This window comes from Bufo gargarizans, chromosome 11 (assembly GCF_014858855.1).
Source record: "Bufo gargarizans isolate SCDJY-AF-19 chromosome 11, ASM1485885v1, whole genome shotgun sequence".
Lineage (NCBI taxonomy): Eukaryota > Metazoa > Chordata > Amphibia > Anura > Bufonidae > Bufo > Bufo gargarizans.
Genome location: NC_058090.1, coordinates 17782764 through 17801301, shown reverse-complemented (window position 1 = coordinate 17801301; position 18538 = coordinate 17782764). Strand labels below are relative to the sequence as shown.

The 18538-nt window shown below is 45.1% G+C and overlaps 1 protein-coding gene across 2 annotated transcripts in view; it reads right to left on the bottom strand.

The window, feature by feature from the left end:
* Positions 1-18538, bottom strand: part of ENTPD5 (ectonucleoside triphosphate diphosphohydrolase 5 (inactive)) — a 90456-nt gene that overhangs the window by 13312 nt on the left and 58606 nt on the right. For both annotated transcript variants that reach the window (XM_044271604.1, XM_044271603.1), the window contains exons 6-9: positions 8170-8252; positions 8018-8097; positions 7877-7932; positions 7557-7658 (exon numbers count right to left, since the gene is read on the bottom strand). In XM_044271604.1, coding sequence (XP_044127539.1) covers positions 7557-7658; positions 7877-7932; positions 8018-8097; positions 8170-8252 — 321 coding nt within the window. The remainder of the gene's footprint in view (positions 1-7556; positions 7659-7876; positions 7933-8017; positions 8098-8169; positions 8253-18538) is intronic.

The window sequence follows — 18538 nt, the reverse complement described above, 5'->3', positions numbered from 1 at the left end:
GCTATGACAGTGGGAATAACTGAGACACGGCTGGATGATAGCTATGACATAGTGGGAATAACTGAGACACGGCTGGATGATAGCTATGACAGTGGGAATAACTGAGACACTGCTGGATGATAGCTATGACAGTGGGAATAACTGAGACACGGCTGAAGGATAGCTATGACAGTGGGAATAACTGAGACACGGCTGAAGGATAGCTATGACAGTGGGGATAACTGAGACACGGCTGGATGATAGCTATGACAGTGGGAATAACTGAGACAGGGCTGGATGATAGCTATGACAGTGGGGATAACTGAGACACGGCTGGATGATAGCTATGACAGTGGGAATAACTGAGACACGGCTGGATGATAGCTATGACAGTGGGAATAACTGAGACACGGCTGGATGATGGCTATGACAGTGGTAATAACTGAGACACTGCTGGATGATAGCTATGACAGTGGGAATAACTGAGACACGGCTGGATGATAGCTATGACAGTGGGAATAACTGAGACACGGCTGGATGATAGCTATGACAGTGGGAATAACTGAGACAGGGCTGGATGATAGCTATGACAGTGGGAATAACTGAGACACGGCTGGATGATAGCTATGACAGTGGGAATAACTGAGACACGGCTGGATGATAGCTATGACAGTGGTAATAACTGAGACACGGCTGGATGATAGCTATGACAGTGGGAATAACTGAGACACGGCTGGAGGATAGCTATGACAGTGGGAATAACTGAGACACGGCTGGATGATAGCTATGACAGTGGTAATAACTGAGACACGGCTGGATGATAGCTATGACAGTGGGAATAACTGAGACACGGCTGGATGATAGCTATGACAGTGGGAATAACTGAGACACGGCTGGATGATAGCTATGACAGTGGGAATAACTGAGACACGGCTGGATGATAGCTATGACTGGGCAGTTAATGTACAAGGTTACAGTCTGTTTAGAAAGGATTGTCAAAACCGGAGAGGGGAGCGGGGGGTTCTCCTTTATGTAAAGTCCTGTCTAAAGCCCACAGTCCGGGAAGATATAAGTGAGGGACATGGACATGTGGAGTCACTGTGGGGAGAGATACATGGAGGCAAAAACAACAATAAATCACTAATAGGAGTTTACTATAAACCACCTAATATACCGGAGTCCACAGAAAATCTACTACTAAACGAGACAGACGAGGCGGCAAATCATAATGAGGTGGTTATTATGGGGGAACTCCGCAGATATAGACTGGGAAACTGAGACCTGCACATCTCATAAAGGAAACAGGTTCTTGGCAATAACCAAAGACAATGACCTCTCCCAACTGGTCCAGGACCCGACTAGAGGGACGGCCATACTGGACTTAGTATTAACCAATAGACCTGACAGAACAACAGACGTGCAGGTCGGGGGACACCTGGGAAATAGTGACCAGAAAGGAATAACCTTCCGATTATCATTCAAAAGAGCGTTTCTACAGGGAGGAACAAAAATACCAATCTTCAAAAAAGCTAAATTTAGCCAACTAAGAGAGGCCATAGAACTAACTGGGACAAAGTCCTCAAAAATAAAAATACAGCCACAAAATGGGATATCTAAAAGGTTAAGGAACAGAAAGACACCAATGTGGATGAATAGAACTGTAAAGAAAGCAACAAATGACAAAAATAAAGCATATAAAACACTAAAACAGGAAGGGGCCGGCTACAGGTTAAAAGGCTTGTGCCAGCAAGCGGACGGGTCTTTCTCTGAAAGGGGGTCACATCGTGCAACCGGAATACATGTCTACAGCGAAGAACTCATCACTACCCAAAGGACTCCTATATCTGGTAACCTGACTTATTGTTCTGCTTAACCCTGTTGTGCCCATATAACCTGTATCTCTAACCTCAGACCACTGTATATATTCTCTGTGTATAGTGATATATCTAGTGAGCCCTTAAGGTGATTAAATATATAATTTAATCTTGTGCTGTCTTGTATCTCGATCACGAATCCCCACGTCCGTGTTTCGGCCTAGTTCTAAGCTTCCGCGGGTTGGTTTCTCACCCTATATAATCCCGTTAGCGGACCGGGCTTATATCAAAGGAGAAGCTGGTGGCCGATACCCGGGGTGAGGACACGCTGTTTTCACTGCGGCAGTGAGAAGGCTCTCTCAGCTTGTTGCCTCTCTGTGCCCACGTGGACAGGAGGTGTGTGTGTAAACTGTACCCAGTTGACCTTACCTGCTCCTCTGGAGGGCATATCATCATGCTTTGGTAACCCGTGACCATACCGCATGTCGTGAGCTCGACGTAGGTGACGTCAAGTGGGCACGAGGCGTGGTATTCGTCAAACTGATTACGACAGGACTGTACTGGTAGAGAGCATCAGAGCAGAGAACTACAAGTCCCAGCATGTCCACACTGTTATCACAGGATATGTGACTGATCATAATAAGCCTCCTGGCTTCTTCTGCTGATGAGCACCGCCCCTGCTGCGATCAGTCGTTGGTATGTAATCTGTGCCTTGTAAATGACATAAATGACTGCTGACATCAGTACAGGCTGAACTCACATGCGGACACACTCCGCCCCCCCTGGACGTCCTGTGCAGTGACATCATACGCACGGCATAACCCGTGAAATTTCCCTACCCTCGTCACTTCCTGTCGTGATGCGGCCGCATCGGACATGACGTTTCTAGCTTTGGAAGGAGGTGGGCCGCGCAGGTGCACAACGACGGGGTAGGGAAATTTCATATCAGAGTTGGGGAGAAGGGGACACCTAATGCGCTTGCTCCTTACCTCTCAGCTGACACTGCGCATGCGCCGGGAGCCTCACCAGTGGTTAGACAGAGGGTAGGGAAAAATGGCGGACCAGTGCGCAAGCGCGGCTAACTACTCCCATTGGGATACACCGCGCTTATGCACCAGCGGACAGGTAGATCTCTTATACCGAACATCCATCCGATCACCGCGCAAGCGCAGTGTGGGGGTAGGGAGATCTGATGGCCATTTGTTGTGTTAAATCTCTCTACCACTCACTGCGCACGCGTGGTGTCTAATCATCTGGAGCCAGCTGAGAGGTAAGGTGCAAGCGCATTAGGTTGCCCCTTCTCCCCAACACTGGTGTGTAATTTCCCTACCCCGTCGTTGTGCGCCTGCACGCCACACCTCCTTCCAAAGCTGGGAACGTCATGTCCGGTGCAGCTGCGTCACAACAGGTGACGAGGGTAAGAACATTTCACGGGTAGGGAGATATCACAGAACACCGACCCTGATAGTTACCACAACATCTGAGGTTAGTCAGAGGCTCCGTCTGACCTTCAGTCTGCAATCAGTTGCTATGGCCGTCTGGGGCCTTCGGAAGACTCCTCCTAGTCCTGCCATAGTAAACTGCATATTAAATGCTGCCTAATACAGGGCTCAACAGAATGTACAGAAAATCCCCACAGACTCCACCAGCCATACTATTGAAGTCTATAGTATTACTAACCAAATATTTAAGTCCCCTGGAAGGATGGTTAAAAAAAAATATTATTTAGTTTATATTTTTTGCAATATTTTAAATTCAAATCCTCCCTTTCCCAATACATATAAGAATAAACATAACTGGTATTGTGGCATCCGAAAATATCCAACTTGGGCAACCCCTGTAAATGCCCTAAAATAACAAATGGATGTTCACCGGACAAAAAGAAAGCATATAAATCACTAAAACGGGAGGGTAGCACGGAAGCACTGAAAAACTATAAGGAAAAAAATAGAACATGTAAAAAAACAAATAAAAGCGGCCAAACTAGAGACCGAGAGATTAATTGCCAAAGAGAGTAAAACTAACCCTAAAATATTCTTCAATTATATAAATGTTAAAAAGTATAAATCTGAAGGTGTCGGCCTCTACAGAGTAATGAGGGGGGAGTCGCAGAGAGCGACGAGGAGAAAGCAAAGCTGTTACATATTTTTTTCTCCAATGTATTCACTGAGGAAAATAAACTGTCAGATGAAATGCAGAATGCAGAAATAAATTCCCCATTACAAGTGTCCTGTCTGACCCAGGAAGAAGTGCAGCAGAAGTGTATGCCAGGACCAGATGGCACACACCGCCGTATCCTAAGGGAATTAAGTAATGTCATAGCCAGACCCTTATTTCTGATATTTGCGGACTCTATACTGACAGGGAATGTACCACAGGATTGGCGCATGCCAAATGTGGTGCCAATATTCAAAAAGGGGCCAAAAACAGAGCCTGGAAACTATAGGCCGGTAAGTGTAACATCTGTTGTGGGTAAAGTGTTATCAGCATGGCTTTGTGAGGGATCGGTCATGCCAAACTAATGTAATCAGTTTCTATGAGGAGGTAAGTTCTAGAGGTGACAGCGGCGAATCAATGGACGTCGTGTATCTGGACTTCTCCAAAGCATCTGACACTGACACATAAAAGGTTAGTATATAAAATGAGAATGCTCGGACTGGGAGAAAACGTCTGTATGTGGGTAAGTAACTGGCTGAGGGATAGAAAACAGAGGGGCGTGATTAACGGTACTCAGATTGGGTCACTGTCACTAGTGGGGTACCACAGGGGTCAGTACTGGAGGGGTCACTGTCACTAGTGGGGTACCTCAGGGGTCAGTACTAGAGGGGTCACTGTCAGTAGTGGGGTACCTCAGGGGTCAGTACTGGAGTGGTCACTGTCACTAGTGGGGTACCTCAGGGGTCAGTATTGGGCCCTATTCTCTTCAATATATTTATTAATGACCTTGTAGAAGGCTTGCACAGTAAAGTATCAATTTTCGCAGATGACACTAAACTGTGTAAAGTAATTTACATTGAAGAGGACAGTATACTGTATATATACTACAGAGGACAGAATACTGTGTATATACTACAGAGGACAGTATACTGTATATATACTACAGAGGGCAGTATACTGTATATACACTACAGAGGACAGTATACTGTATATATACTACAGAGGGCAGTATACTGTATATACACTACAGAGGGCAGTATACTGTATATACACTACAGAGGACAGTATACTGTATATATACTACAGAGGACAGCATACTGTATATATACTACAGAGGACAGTATACTACTACAGAGGGATCTGGATAGACTGGAGGCTTGGGCAGAGAAGTGGCAGATGAGGTTTAACACTGACAAATGTAAAGTTATGCACATGGGAAGGAATAATGCAAGTCACCCGTACATACTAAATGGTAAAACACTCGGTAACACTGACATGGAAAACGATTTAGGAATTTTAATAAACAGCAAACTAAGCTGCAAAAACCAGTGTCAGGCAGCTGCTGCCAAGGCCAATAAGATAATGGGTTGCATCAGAAGGGGCATAGATGCCCGTGATAAGAACATAGTCCTAGCACTTTACAAATCGCTAGTCAGACCACAAATGGAGGACTGTGTACAGTTGTGGGCTCCTGTAAACAAGGCAGACATAGCAGAGCTGGAGAGGGTCCAGAGGAGGGCAACTAAAGTAAAACCTGAAACGGGGCAACTAGCGTACCCTGAAAGATTATCAGCATTAGGGTTATTCACTTTAGAAAAAAGACGACTGAGAGGAGATCTAATTATTATGTATAACTATATGAGGGGTTAGTACAGAGATCACTCCCATCATCTATTTATCCCCAGGACTGTGACTGTGACGAGGGGACATCCTCTGCGTCTGGAGGAAAGAAGGTTTGTACACAAACATAGAAAAGGACTCTGTACCATAAGAGCAGTGAGACTATGGACTCTTTACGGTAAGAGCAGTGAGACTATGGACTCTTTACGGTAAGAGCAGTGAGACTATGGACTCTTTACTGTAAGAGCAGTGAGACTATGGACTCTTTACTGTAAGAGCAGTGAGACTATGGACTCTTTACTGTAAGAGCAGTGAGACTATGGACTCTATACTGTAAGAGCAGTGAGACTATGGACTCTATACTGTAAGAGCAGCGAGACTATGGACTCTTTACTGTAAGAGCAGTGAGACTATGGACTCTTTACTGTAAGAGCAGTGAGACTATGGACTCTTTACTGTAAGAGCAGTGAGACTATGGACTCTATACTGTAAGAGCAGTGAGACTATGGACTCTATACTGTAAGAGCAGTGAGACTATGGACTCTATACTGTAAGAGCAGTGAGACTATGGACTCTATACTGTAAGAGCGATGAGACTATGGACTCTATACTGTAAGAGCAGTGAGACTATGGACTCTGTACTGTAAGAGCAGTGAGACTATGGACTCTGTACTGTAAGAGCAGTGAGACTATGGACTCTGTACTGTAAGAGCAGGGAGACTATGGACTCTTTACTGTAAGAGCAGAGAGACTATGGACTCTGTACTGTAAGAGCAGAAAGACTATGGACTCTATACTGTAAGAGCAGTGAGACTATGGACTCTTTACTGTAAGAGCAGTGAGACTATGGACTCTATACTGTAAGAGCAGTGAGACTATGGACTCTTTACTGTAAGAGCAGTGAGACTATGGACTCTTTACTGTAAGAGCGGTGAGACTGTGGGCTCTATACTGTAAGAGCGGCGAGACTATGGACTCTATACTGTAAGAGCGGCGAGACTATGGACTCTATACTGTAAGAGCGGCGAGACTATGGACTCTATACTGTAAGAGCGGCGAGACTATGGACTCTGTACTGTAAGAGCGGCGAGACTGTGGACTCTGTACTGTAAGAGCGGCGAGACTGTGGACTCTGTACCGTAAGAGCAGCGAGACTGTGGACTCTGTACCGTAAGAGCAGCGAGACTGTGGACTCTGTACCGTAAGAGCAGCGAGACTGTGGACTCTATACTGTAAGAGCAGCGAGACTGTGGACTCTATACTGTAAGAGCAGCGAGACTGTGGACTCTATACTGTAAGAGCAGCGAGACTGTGGACTCTATACTGTAAGAGCAGCGAGACTGTGGACTCTATACTGTAAGAGCAGTGAGACTGTGGACTCTGTACTGTAAGAGCAGTGAGACTGTGGACTCTTTACTGTAAGAGCAGTGAGACTGTGGACTCTGTACTGTAAGAGCGGTGAGACTATGGACTCTTTACGGTAAGAGCGGTGAGACTATGGACTCTCTGCCTGAGGAGGTGGTGATGGTGAGTACAATAAAGGAGTTCAGGAGGGGCCTGGATGTATTTCTGGAGTGTAATAATATTACAGGCTATAGCTACTAGAGAGGGGTCGTTGATCCAGGGAGTTATTCTGATGCCTGATTGGAGTTGGGAAGAATTTTTTTTTCCCCTAAAGTGGGGAAAATTGGCTTCTACTTCACGGTTGTTTTTTTTTTTTTTTTTTTGCCTTCCTCTGGATCAACTTGCAGGATAACAGGTCGAACTGGATGGACAGAGGGCTTTTTTCGACCTTATGTACTATGTTACCTGTTCTATCCCGTTTTATCCGAGCTGCTGACATCATCTTGGCTGCAGCTGTGACGTTCCATATACAGAGGTCACCGCTGGAGTCAATCCATAAAACTTGTGCCGCCCCCTCTACAAATGAGAACCCACAAAATACAGCAGTAAAAGCAGAAGGCCTGATGGCCGATTGCCACTCACCGTCAGCCTGCCCTGCATATCTGTAGGTGACGTCAGCAAATTTCCATTCTGCATCCAGAGCTGCTGGGAAACAGGGACTCCGAAAAATCTGTTTCTCCTGAGCTGAAAGTCAACGACATGTGTCTAGTGTTAAGATTAGATGACAATAAAAAAGTGCAGTTTTTGGAGCCAAAGCCAGAAGTGGATTCAGAGGCAATGAGAAATGTACAGAGAACTTATCATTTTCCTTCCAATGGATAGAATTTTTGCTTTGGATCAAAAAACAACCCTAAAAACAGCCAGGGTGTTTCCTGCCCTGCTTCATTCCGGCAGATCATTACCTGCAGACGCTCCAAGCACAGCTAGACGAGCCGCCTTCAGACCAAGCCCCAGGTAACTGCATAATAGACAAAGACAGACCAAAGGTTGTATTATCTCCTTAGTCTCTTCTTTACATATATATAAGCGACGGGATCTCTGACCTGCGGGTGTACAGTCGATATGTGCTGTTAAACAACTCAATGGATGTCAGAAAGTCTCCAGGACTCTGATCCAACGTGGCCTGAAAAGAGGAAACCCAAAATGGCCATGAGGCTTTCTCCACAATATTCCAGCCAGCAAATGAAGGACTCACCTTAGCCAAGGGCAAGAAGGTTATCTGTGTGGAGCCTCCACCCAAATCCAAGGTCCCGACGCTACGATCCCCATGAAGGCGACCTGGAAAAAGTATAGTGTGTACAAGGCCGATACAGGACCCCAAACTAATCCCCCTGACTACACCACAGGCATTCCCTCCCCCACACATCCCCAAATGTACCTGAGCTGTAGTGCACCCCCCCACCAAACCTACCTCTGAGCTGCAAAACACATGTACACCCGGGCTATGATGACACACATATACCCCTGAATGTACCCCCGGGCTATGATGGACACAGTAATCCTGAACATACCCCTAAATTATGATGCACACATTTTCTTCCACTTCATCCATTACCTAGAAAGCACGCCTTCTCGAGACTACAACTCCAGAGTTACGATAACTGCATTCCTCCAACCTTACCCACCACCAGCTATGACACATGCATCCCTATATGTATCCCCATATATCATTGTGTGCCTTGCCTAGCTTTGATAGCCAGTGTACATCTATACACATGACAGCTGCCCCAGCACACTCAGCTCTGCTATATCTCTATATATGATAGCTGCCCCAGCACACTCAGCTCTGCTACATCTATACACATGACAGCTGCCCAGCACACTCAACTCTACTATATATACTGTACAGACCAAAGGTTTGGACACACCTTCTCATTCAAAGAGTTTTCTTTATTTCCATGACTATGACAATTGTAGATTCACACTGAAGGCATCAAAACTATGAATTATCACATGTGGAATTATATACATAACAAAAAAGTGTGAAACAACTGAAAATATGTCATATTCTAGGTTCTTCAAAGTGGCCACCTTTTGCTTTGATTACTGCTTTGCACACTCTTGATGAGCTTCAAGAGGTAGTCACCTGAAATGGTCTTCCAACAGTCTTGAAGGAGTTCCCAGAGATGCTTAGCACTTGTTGGCCCTTTTCCCTTCACTCTGCGGTCCAGCTCACCCCAAACCATCTCGATTGGGTTCAGGTCCGGTGACTGTGGAGGCCAGGTCATCTGGCGCAGCACCCCATCACTCTCCTTCATGGTCAAATAGCCCTTACACAGCCTGGAGGTGTGTTTGGGGTCATTGTCCTGTTGAAAAATAAATGATGGTCCAACTAAACGCAAACCGGATGGAATAGCATGCCGCTGCAAGATGCTGTGGTAGCCATGCTGGTTCAGTATGCCTTAAATTCTGAATAAATCCCCAACAGTGTCACCAGCAAAGCACCCCCACACCATCACACCTCCTCCTCCATGCTTCACGGTGGGAACCAAGCATGTAGAGTCCATCCGGTCACCTTTTCTGCGTCGCACAAAGACACGGTGGTTGGAACCAAAGATCTCAAATTTGGACTCATCAGACCAAAGCACAGATTTCCACTGGTCTAATGTCCATTCCTTGTGTTCTTTAGCCCAAACAAGTCTCTTCTGCTTGTTGCCTGTCCTTAGCAGTGGTTTCCTAGCAGATATTCTACCATGAAGGCCTGATTCACACAGGCTCCTCTTAACAGTTGTTCTAGAGATGTGTCTGCTGCTAGAACTCTGGGTGGCATTGACCTGGTCTCTAATCTGAGCTGCTGTTTACCTGCGATTTCTGAGGCTGGTGACTCGGATGAACTTATCCTCCGCAGCAGAGGTGACTCTTGGTCTTCCTTTCCTGGGGCGGTCTGCATGTGAGCCAGTTTCTTTGTAGCGCTTGATGGTTTTTGTGACTGCACTTGGGGACACTTTCAAAGTTTTCCCAATTTTGGGACTGACTGACCTTAATTTCTTACAGTAATGATGGCCACTCGTTTTTCTTTACTTAGCTGCTTTTTTCTTGCCATAATACAAATTCTAACAGTCTATTCAGTAGGACTATCAGCTGTGTATCCACCTGACTTCTCAACAACGCAACTGATGGTCCCAACCCCATTTATAAGGCAAGAAATCCCACTTATTAGAACTGACAGGGCACACCTGTAAAGTGAAGACCATTTCAGGTGACTACCTCTTGGAGCTCATCAAGAGAATGCTAAGAGTGTGCAAAGCAGTAATCAAAGCAAAAGGTGGCTACTTTGAAGAACCTAGAATATGACCTATTTTCAGTTGTTTCACACTTTTTTGTTATGTATATAATTCCACATGTGTTAATTCATAGTTTTGATGCCTTCAGTGTGAATCTACAATTGTCATAGTCATGAAAATAAAGAAAACTCTTTGAATGAGAAGGTGCGTCCAAACTTTTGGTCTGTACTGTGTGTATATATATATATATATATAACAGCTGCCCCAGCACACTTAGCTCTGCTACATCTATACACATGACAGCTGCCCCTGCACACTCAGCTCTGCTATATTTATATATCTCTAATTATTACTATACAGTAGATAGAGATGTAGCAGAGCTGGGTGTGCTGGAGCAGCTATCATATATAGAGATATAGCAAAGCTGAGTGTGCTGGGGCAGCTGTTATGTGTATAGATGTAGCAGAGCTGGGTGTGCTGGGGCAGCTGTTATGTTTATAGATATAGCAAAGCTGGGTGTGCTGGGGCAGCTATCATATAAAGAGGTATAGTAGAGCTGAGTGTGCTGGGACAGCTGTCATGTGTATGGATGTACACTGGCTATCAAAGCTATCAACGAGTCTACAGTAGACGTCTCATATTTTTTCAGTCGGTGGCTATGCAGCTCTTGTAGCTGTGAGGTTAAGTGTTGCCTCTGATACAGAAGGTCGTAAGTTCGAGCCCCAGCAGAAACTTTTTCTGAAATACACAAGCACTGACTCCATATATGGACATTCAGCACGGGACACAGGCCGAAAGAGGCTGCATCGCATCGCTGACATGGAGGTAAGTATACGTTTTTTTTGGTTTTTTTATACCGGACTGTTACTGCCACATGGGGGGAGCGGGAGGCACTTGATACTGGCACATGGGGGGGAGATTGAACTATGATACTGGCACATGTGGGGGGGTGGGAAGGAGAGAGGCACTTGATACTGGCACATGGGGGGGTTGGCACTATGATACTGGCACATTGGGCTGGAGATGGCACTATGCTACTGGCACATAAGGGGGACTACTGGCACATACGGGGGGCTGTTGGCACATAACAGGGGGTGACTGGCACATAAGGGGGCTGCTGGCACATAAGGGGGGCTACTGGCACATGATAGGGGGGGCACACTGGCTACTGGCACATGATGTTGGGTAGGCTCTTTACTAGCACATGATTAGGGGGCATCTATGGGGGCACATCTTACTGGCACATGATTGGGGGACATCTATTGGGGCACTTATTACTGGCACATTATTGGGTGGCACTATAGGGGCATTACTGAGGCTAAAAAGAAGGCATTTTATACTGGGACACATTATGGTGGGTACTATGGGGAAGGGGGGAGAGGAGCACTATGGGGTCATCTACGGGGGCACTGAGAAGGTGTATATTATATTGGCACATTATGGGAACATTCGCTCAACTGGGGGCATTACAAGGGGGTATGTTTTGCACATCATAAGGGGAATTATTTCTACTGGGGGGCATTATGGTTGGCTTTATTACTCCCCCATGGTATGACCCCCTAGTAGCAGCACCGGCCTCTCCCTGCTCTGCTGTCCCTCTGCCCCTTCTCCAACTCCTTATTATGAAATCTTTCTCATTAGGATAAAATACAACATCAGCTCCGCCGAGCCCCCGGCCAAGTGTGGAAGTGGCGTCCGAGACCCCCAAGGGCCAAGTAACTGTAAGTGTTCATGTGAAATATGTTTGTTATACACATAGCAAACACTGTGCCCCACAATATACAGTATACCGCTACACTGTGCCACACAATATACAGTATACCTCTACACTGTGCCCCACAATATACAGTATACCGCTACACTGTGCCACACAATATACAGTATACCGCTACACTGTGCCCCACAATATACAGTATACCTCTACACTGTGCCCCACAATATACAGTATACCTCTACACTGTGCCACACAATATACAGTATACCGCTACACTGTGCCACACAATATACAGTATACCGCTACACTGTGCCACACAATATACAGTATACCGCTACACTGTGCCACACAATATACAGTATACCTCTACACTGTGCCCTACAATATACAGCATACCTCTACACTGTGCCACACAATATACAGTATACCTCTACACTGTGCCCCACAATATACAGTATACCGCTACACTGTGCCACACAATATACAGCATACCTCTACACTGTGCCACACAATATACAGTATACCTCTACACTGTGCCCTACAATATACAGCATACCTCTACACTGTGCCACACAATATACAGTATACCTCTACACTGTGCCCCACAATATACAGTATACCTCTACACTGTGCCACACAATATACAGTATACCTCTACACTGTGCCCCACAATGTACAGTATACCGCTACACTGTGCCACACAATATACGGTATACCTCTACACTGTGCCCCACAATATACCTCTACACTGTGCCCCACAATATACAGTATACCTCTACACTGTGCCCCACAATATACAGTATACTGCTACACTGTGCCCCACAATATACAGTATACAGCTACACTGTGCCCCACAATATACAGTATACCTCTACACTGTGCCACACAATATACAGTATACCTCTACACTGTGCCCCACAATGTACAGTATACCGCTACACTGGCCACACAATATACGGTATACCTCTACACTGTGGCCCCACAATATACAGTATACCTCTACACTGTGCCCACAATATACAGTATAACTGCTACACTGTGCCCCACAATATACAGTATCTGCTACACTGTGCCCCCAATATACAGTATACCGCTACACTGTGCCCCACAATATACAGTATACCTCTACACTGTGCCCCACAATATACAGTATACCTCTACACTGTGCCCCACAATATACAGTATACCGCTACACTGTGCCACACAATATACAGTATACCTACACTGACAACTGTGCCCACATATACAGTATAACCGCTACACTGTGCCACACAATATACAGTATACCTCTACACTGTGCCCCACAATATACAGTATACCTCTACACTGTGCCCCACAATATACAGTATACCGCTACACTGTGCCCACAATATACAGTATACCTCTACACTGTGCCCCACAATATACAGTATACCTCTACACTGTGCCCCACAATATACAGTATACCTCTACACTGTGCCCCACATATACAGTATACCTCTACACTGTGCCCCACTAATATACAGTATACCTCTACACTGTGCCCCACAATATACAGTATACCTCTACACTGTGCCCCACAATATACAGTATACCTCTACACTGTGCCCCACAATATACAGTATACCGCTACACTGTGCCACACAATATACAGTATACCTCTACACTGTGCCACACAATATACAGTATACCTCTACACTGTGCCCACAATATACAGTATACCGCTACACTGTGCCACACAATATACAGTATACCTCTACACTGTGCCCACAATATACAGTATACCTCTACACTGTGCCACAATATACAGTATACCTCTACACTGTGCCACACAGTATAACGCTACACTGTGCCACACCATATACAGTATACCTCTAAACTGTGCCCACAATATACAGTATACATCTACACTGGTGCCCCACAATATACAGTATCCGCTACACTGTGCCCACAATATACAGTATACCTCTACACTGTGCCCCACAATATACAGTATACCGCTACACTGTGCCCCACAATATACAGTATACCGCTACACTGTGCCCCACAATATACAGTATACCTCTACACTGTGCCCCACAATATACAGTATACCTCTACACTGTGCCCCACAATATACAGTATACCGCTACACTGTGCCCACAATATACAGTATACCTCTACACTGTGCCCCACACTATATACAGTATACGCTACACAGTGCCCACAATATACAGTATACCGCTACACTGTGCCACCAATATACAGTATACCGCTACACTGTGCCCCACAATATACAGTATACCTCTACACTGTGCCACACAATATACAGTATACCGCTACACTGTGCCACACTATATACAGTATACCTCTACACTGTGCCCACAATATACAGTATACCGCTACACTGTGCCCCACAATATACAGTATACCTCTACACTGTGCCACACAATATACAGTATACCGCTACACTGTGCCCCACAATATACAGTATACCTCTACACTGTGCCCCACAATATACAGTATACCTCTACACTGTGCCCCACAATATACAGTATACCTCTACACTGTGCCCCACAATATACAGTATACCGCTACACTGTGCCACACAATATACAGTATACCTCTACACTGTGCCCCACAATATACAGTATACCTCTACACTGTGCCCCACAATATACAGTATACCTCTACACTGTGCCCCACAATATACAGTATACCTCTACACTGTGCCCCACAATATACAGTATACCTCTACACTGTGCCACACAATATACAGTATACTCTACACTGTGCCCCACAATATACAGTATACCTCTACACTGTGCCCCACAATATACAGTATACCTCTACACTGTGCCACACAATATACGGTATACCTCTACCCTGTGCCCACCATTATTACAGGTTATACCGCTACACTGTGCCCCACAATATACAGTATACCTCTACACTGTGCCACACAATATACAGTATACCGCTACACTGCTGCCCCACAATATACAGTATACCTCTTACACTGTGCCCCACAATATACAGTATACCTCTACACTGTGCCCCCACAATATACAGTATACCGCTACACTGTGCCACACAATATACAGTATACCTCTACACTGTGCCACCACAATATACAGTATACCGCTACACTGTGCCCACAATATACAGTATACCTCTACACTGTGCCCACACTATACAGTATACCGCTTACCACTGTGCCACACAATATACAGTATACTCGCTACACTGTGCCCCACAATATACAGTATCCGCTACACTGTGCCACAACAATATACAGTAGTACCGCTACACTGTGCCACAATATACAGTATACCTCTACACTGTGCCCCACAATATACAGTATACCGCTACACTGTGCCACACAATATACAGTCTACCTCTCACTGTCCCACACAATATACAGTATACCTCTCACTGTGCCAAATACATTTAACCGCTACACTATGCCCACACTATACAGTATACCGTCTACACTGTGCCACACAATATACAGTAGACCTCAACACTGTGCCACACAATGCTACAGTATACCTCTACACTGTGCCCCAAATATATCACGGTATACCGCTACACTGTGCCACACATATATACAGTATATCCGCTACACTGTGCCACCACATATACAGTATACCTCTACACTGTGCCCCACAATGTACAGTATACCTCTACCTGTGCCCCACAATATACAGTATACCTCTACACTGTGCCCCACTATATACAGTATACCGCCTACACTGTGCCCACCATATACAGTATACCTCTACACTGTGCCCCCACAATATACATGTATACCTCTACACTGGGCCCCACCTATATACAGTATACCGCTACACTAGTGCCACACAATAATCAGTATACCTCTACACTGTGGCCCCACATATACAGGATACCTCTACACTGTGCCCCACAAATACAGTAGACCTCTACACTGTGCCCCACAATATACAGTATACCTACTACACTGTGTCCACACAATATACAGTATACCGCTACACTGTGCCAACAATATACAGTATACCTCTACACCGTGCCACACAATATACAGTATACCTCTACACTGTGTATAACCTCTACACTGTGCCCACACTATATACAGTATACCGCTACACTGTGCCACACAATATACAGTATACCTCTACAACTTGTGCCCCACAATATACAGTATACCTCTACACTGTGCCCACAATATACAGTATACCTCTACACTGTGCCCCACAATATCAGTATACCGCTACACTGTGCCCCACAATATACAGTATACCTCTACACGTGTGCCACACAATATACAGTATACCTCTACAACTGTGCCCCACAATATACAGTATACCTCTACACTGTGCCCCACAATATACAGTATACCCTACACTGTGCCCCACAATATACAGTATACCTCTACACTGTGCCACACAATATACAGTATACCTCTACACTGTGCCCCACAATATACAGTAGACCTCTACACTGTGCCCCCACAATATACAGTATACCGCTACACTGTGCCCACATATACAGTATACCTCTACACTGTGCCCCACAATATACAGTATACCTCTACACTGTGCCACACAATAGACAGTATACCTCTACACTGTGCCCCACAATATACAGTATACCGCTACACTGTGCCACACAATATACATTATACCTCTACACTGTGCCACACAATAGACAGTATACCTCTACACTGTGGCCACACAATATACAGTATACCGCTACACTGTGCCCCACAATATACAGTATACCTCTACACTGTGCCACCACAATATACAGTATACCTCTACACTGTGCCACACATATACAGTATACCTCTACACTGTGCCCCACAATATACAGTATCCTCTACACCTGTGCCCCCTACAATATACAGTATACCTCTACACTGTGCCACACAATATACAGTATACCTCTACACTGTGCCCCACAATATACAGTATAACCTCTACACTGTGCCCCACAATATACAGTAGACCTCTACACTGTGCCCCACAATATACAGTATATCCTATACACTGGTGCCCACAAATATACAGTATCTCTACACTGTGCCACCCAATATACAGTATACCTCTACACTGTGCCACACAATATACAGTATACCTCTACACTGTGGCCCAACAATATACAGTATACCGCTACACTGTGCCCCACAATATACAGTATACCGCTACACTGTGCCACACTATATACAGTATACCGCTACACTGTGCCACACAATTACAGTATACCTCTACACTGTGCCCCACAATATACAGTATACCTCTACACTGTGCCACACAATATACAGTATACCTCTACACTGTGCCACACAAATATACAGTATACCGCTACACTGTGCCACACAATAGACCAGTATACCTCTACACTGTGGCCACACAATATACAGTATACCTCTACACTGTGCCCCACATATACAGTATACCCTCTACACTGTGCCCCCACACAATATACAGTATACCTCTTACACTGTGCCCCACAATATACAGTATACCTGCTAACAGCTGTGCCACTCACCAATATACAGGATACCGCTACACTGTGCCACACAATATACAGTATACAGCTTACACTGTGCCACACAAATATACAGTATACCGCTACACTGTGCCCCAACTATATACAGTATACCTCTACACTTGTGCCCCACAGATATACAGTATACCTCTACACTGTGCCACACACTATACAGTATACCTCTACACTGTGCCACAATATACAGTATACCTCCTACACTGTGCCCCACAATATACAGTATACCTCTACACTGTGCCCCACACATATACAGTATACCGCTACACTGTGCCCACAATATACAGTATCCTCTACACTGTGCCACACAATATTTTCAGTATACCTCTACACTGTGCCCCACAATATACAGTATACCTCTACACTGTGCCACACAATATACAGTATACCTCTACACTGTGCACCACAATATACAGTATACCTCTACACTGTGCCACACAATATACAGTATACCTCTACACTGTGCCCACAATATACAGTATACCTCTACACTGTGCCCACAATATACAGTATACCTCTACACTGTGCCCACAATATACAGTATACCTCTACACTGTGCCACACAATATACAGTATACCCTACACTGTGCCCACAATATACAGTATACCTCTACACTGTGCCCACAATATACAGTATACCTCTACACTGTGCCCACAATATACAGTATCTACACTGTGCCACACAATATACAGTATACCTCTACACTGTGCCCACAATATACAGTATACCTCTACACTGTGCCCACAATATACAGTATACCTCTACACTGTGCCCACAATATACAGTATACCTCTACACTGTGCCACACAATATACAGTATACCTCTACACTGTGCCACACAATATACAGTATACCTCTACACTGTGCCCCACAATATACAGTATACCTCTACACTGTGCCACACAATTATACAGTGATACCTCTACACTGTTGCCCCACAATATACAGTTATACCGCTACACTGTGCCACACACATATACAGTATACCTCTACACTGTGCCCCACAATCTACAGTATTCCCGCTACACTTGTGCCCCCACAATATACAGTATACTCTACACTGTGCCACACAATATACAGTATACCTCTACACTGTGCCCCCAATATACAGTATACCCTC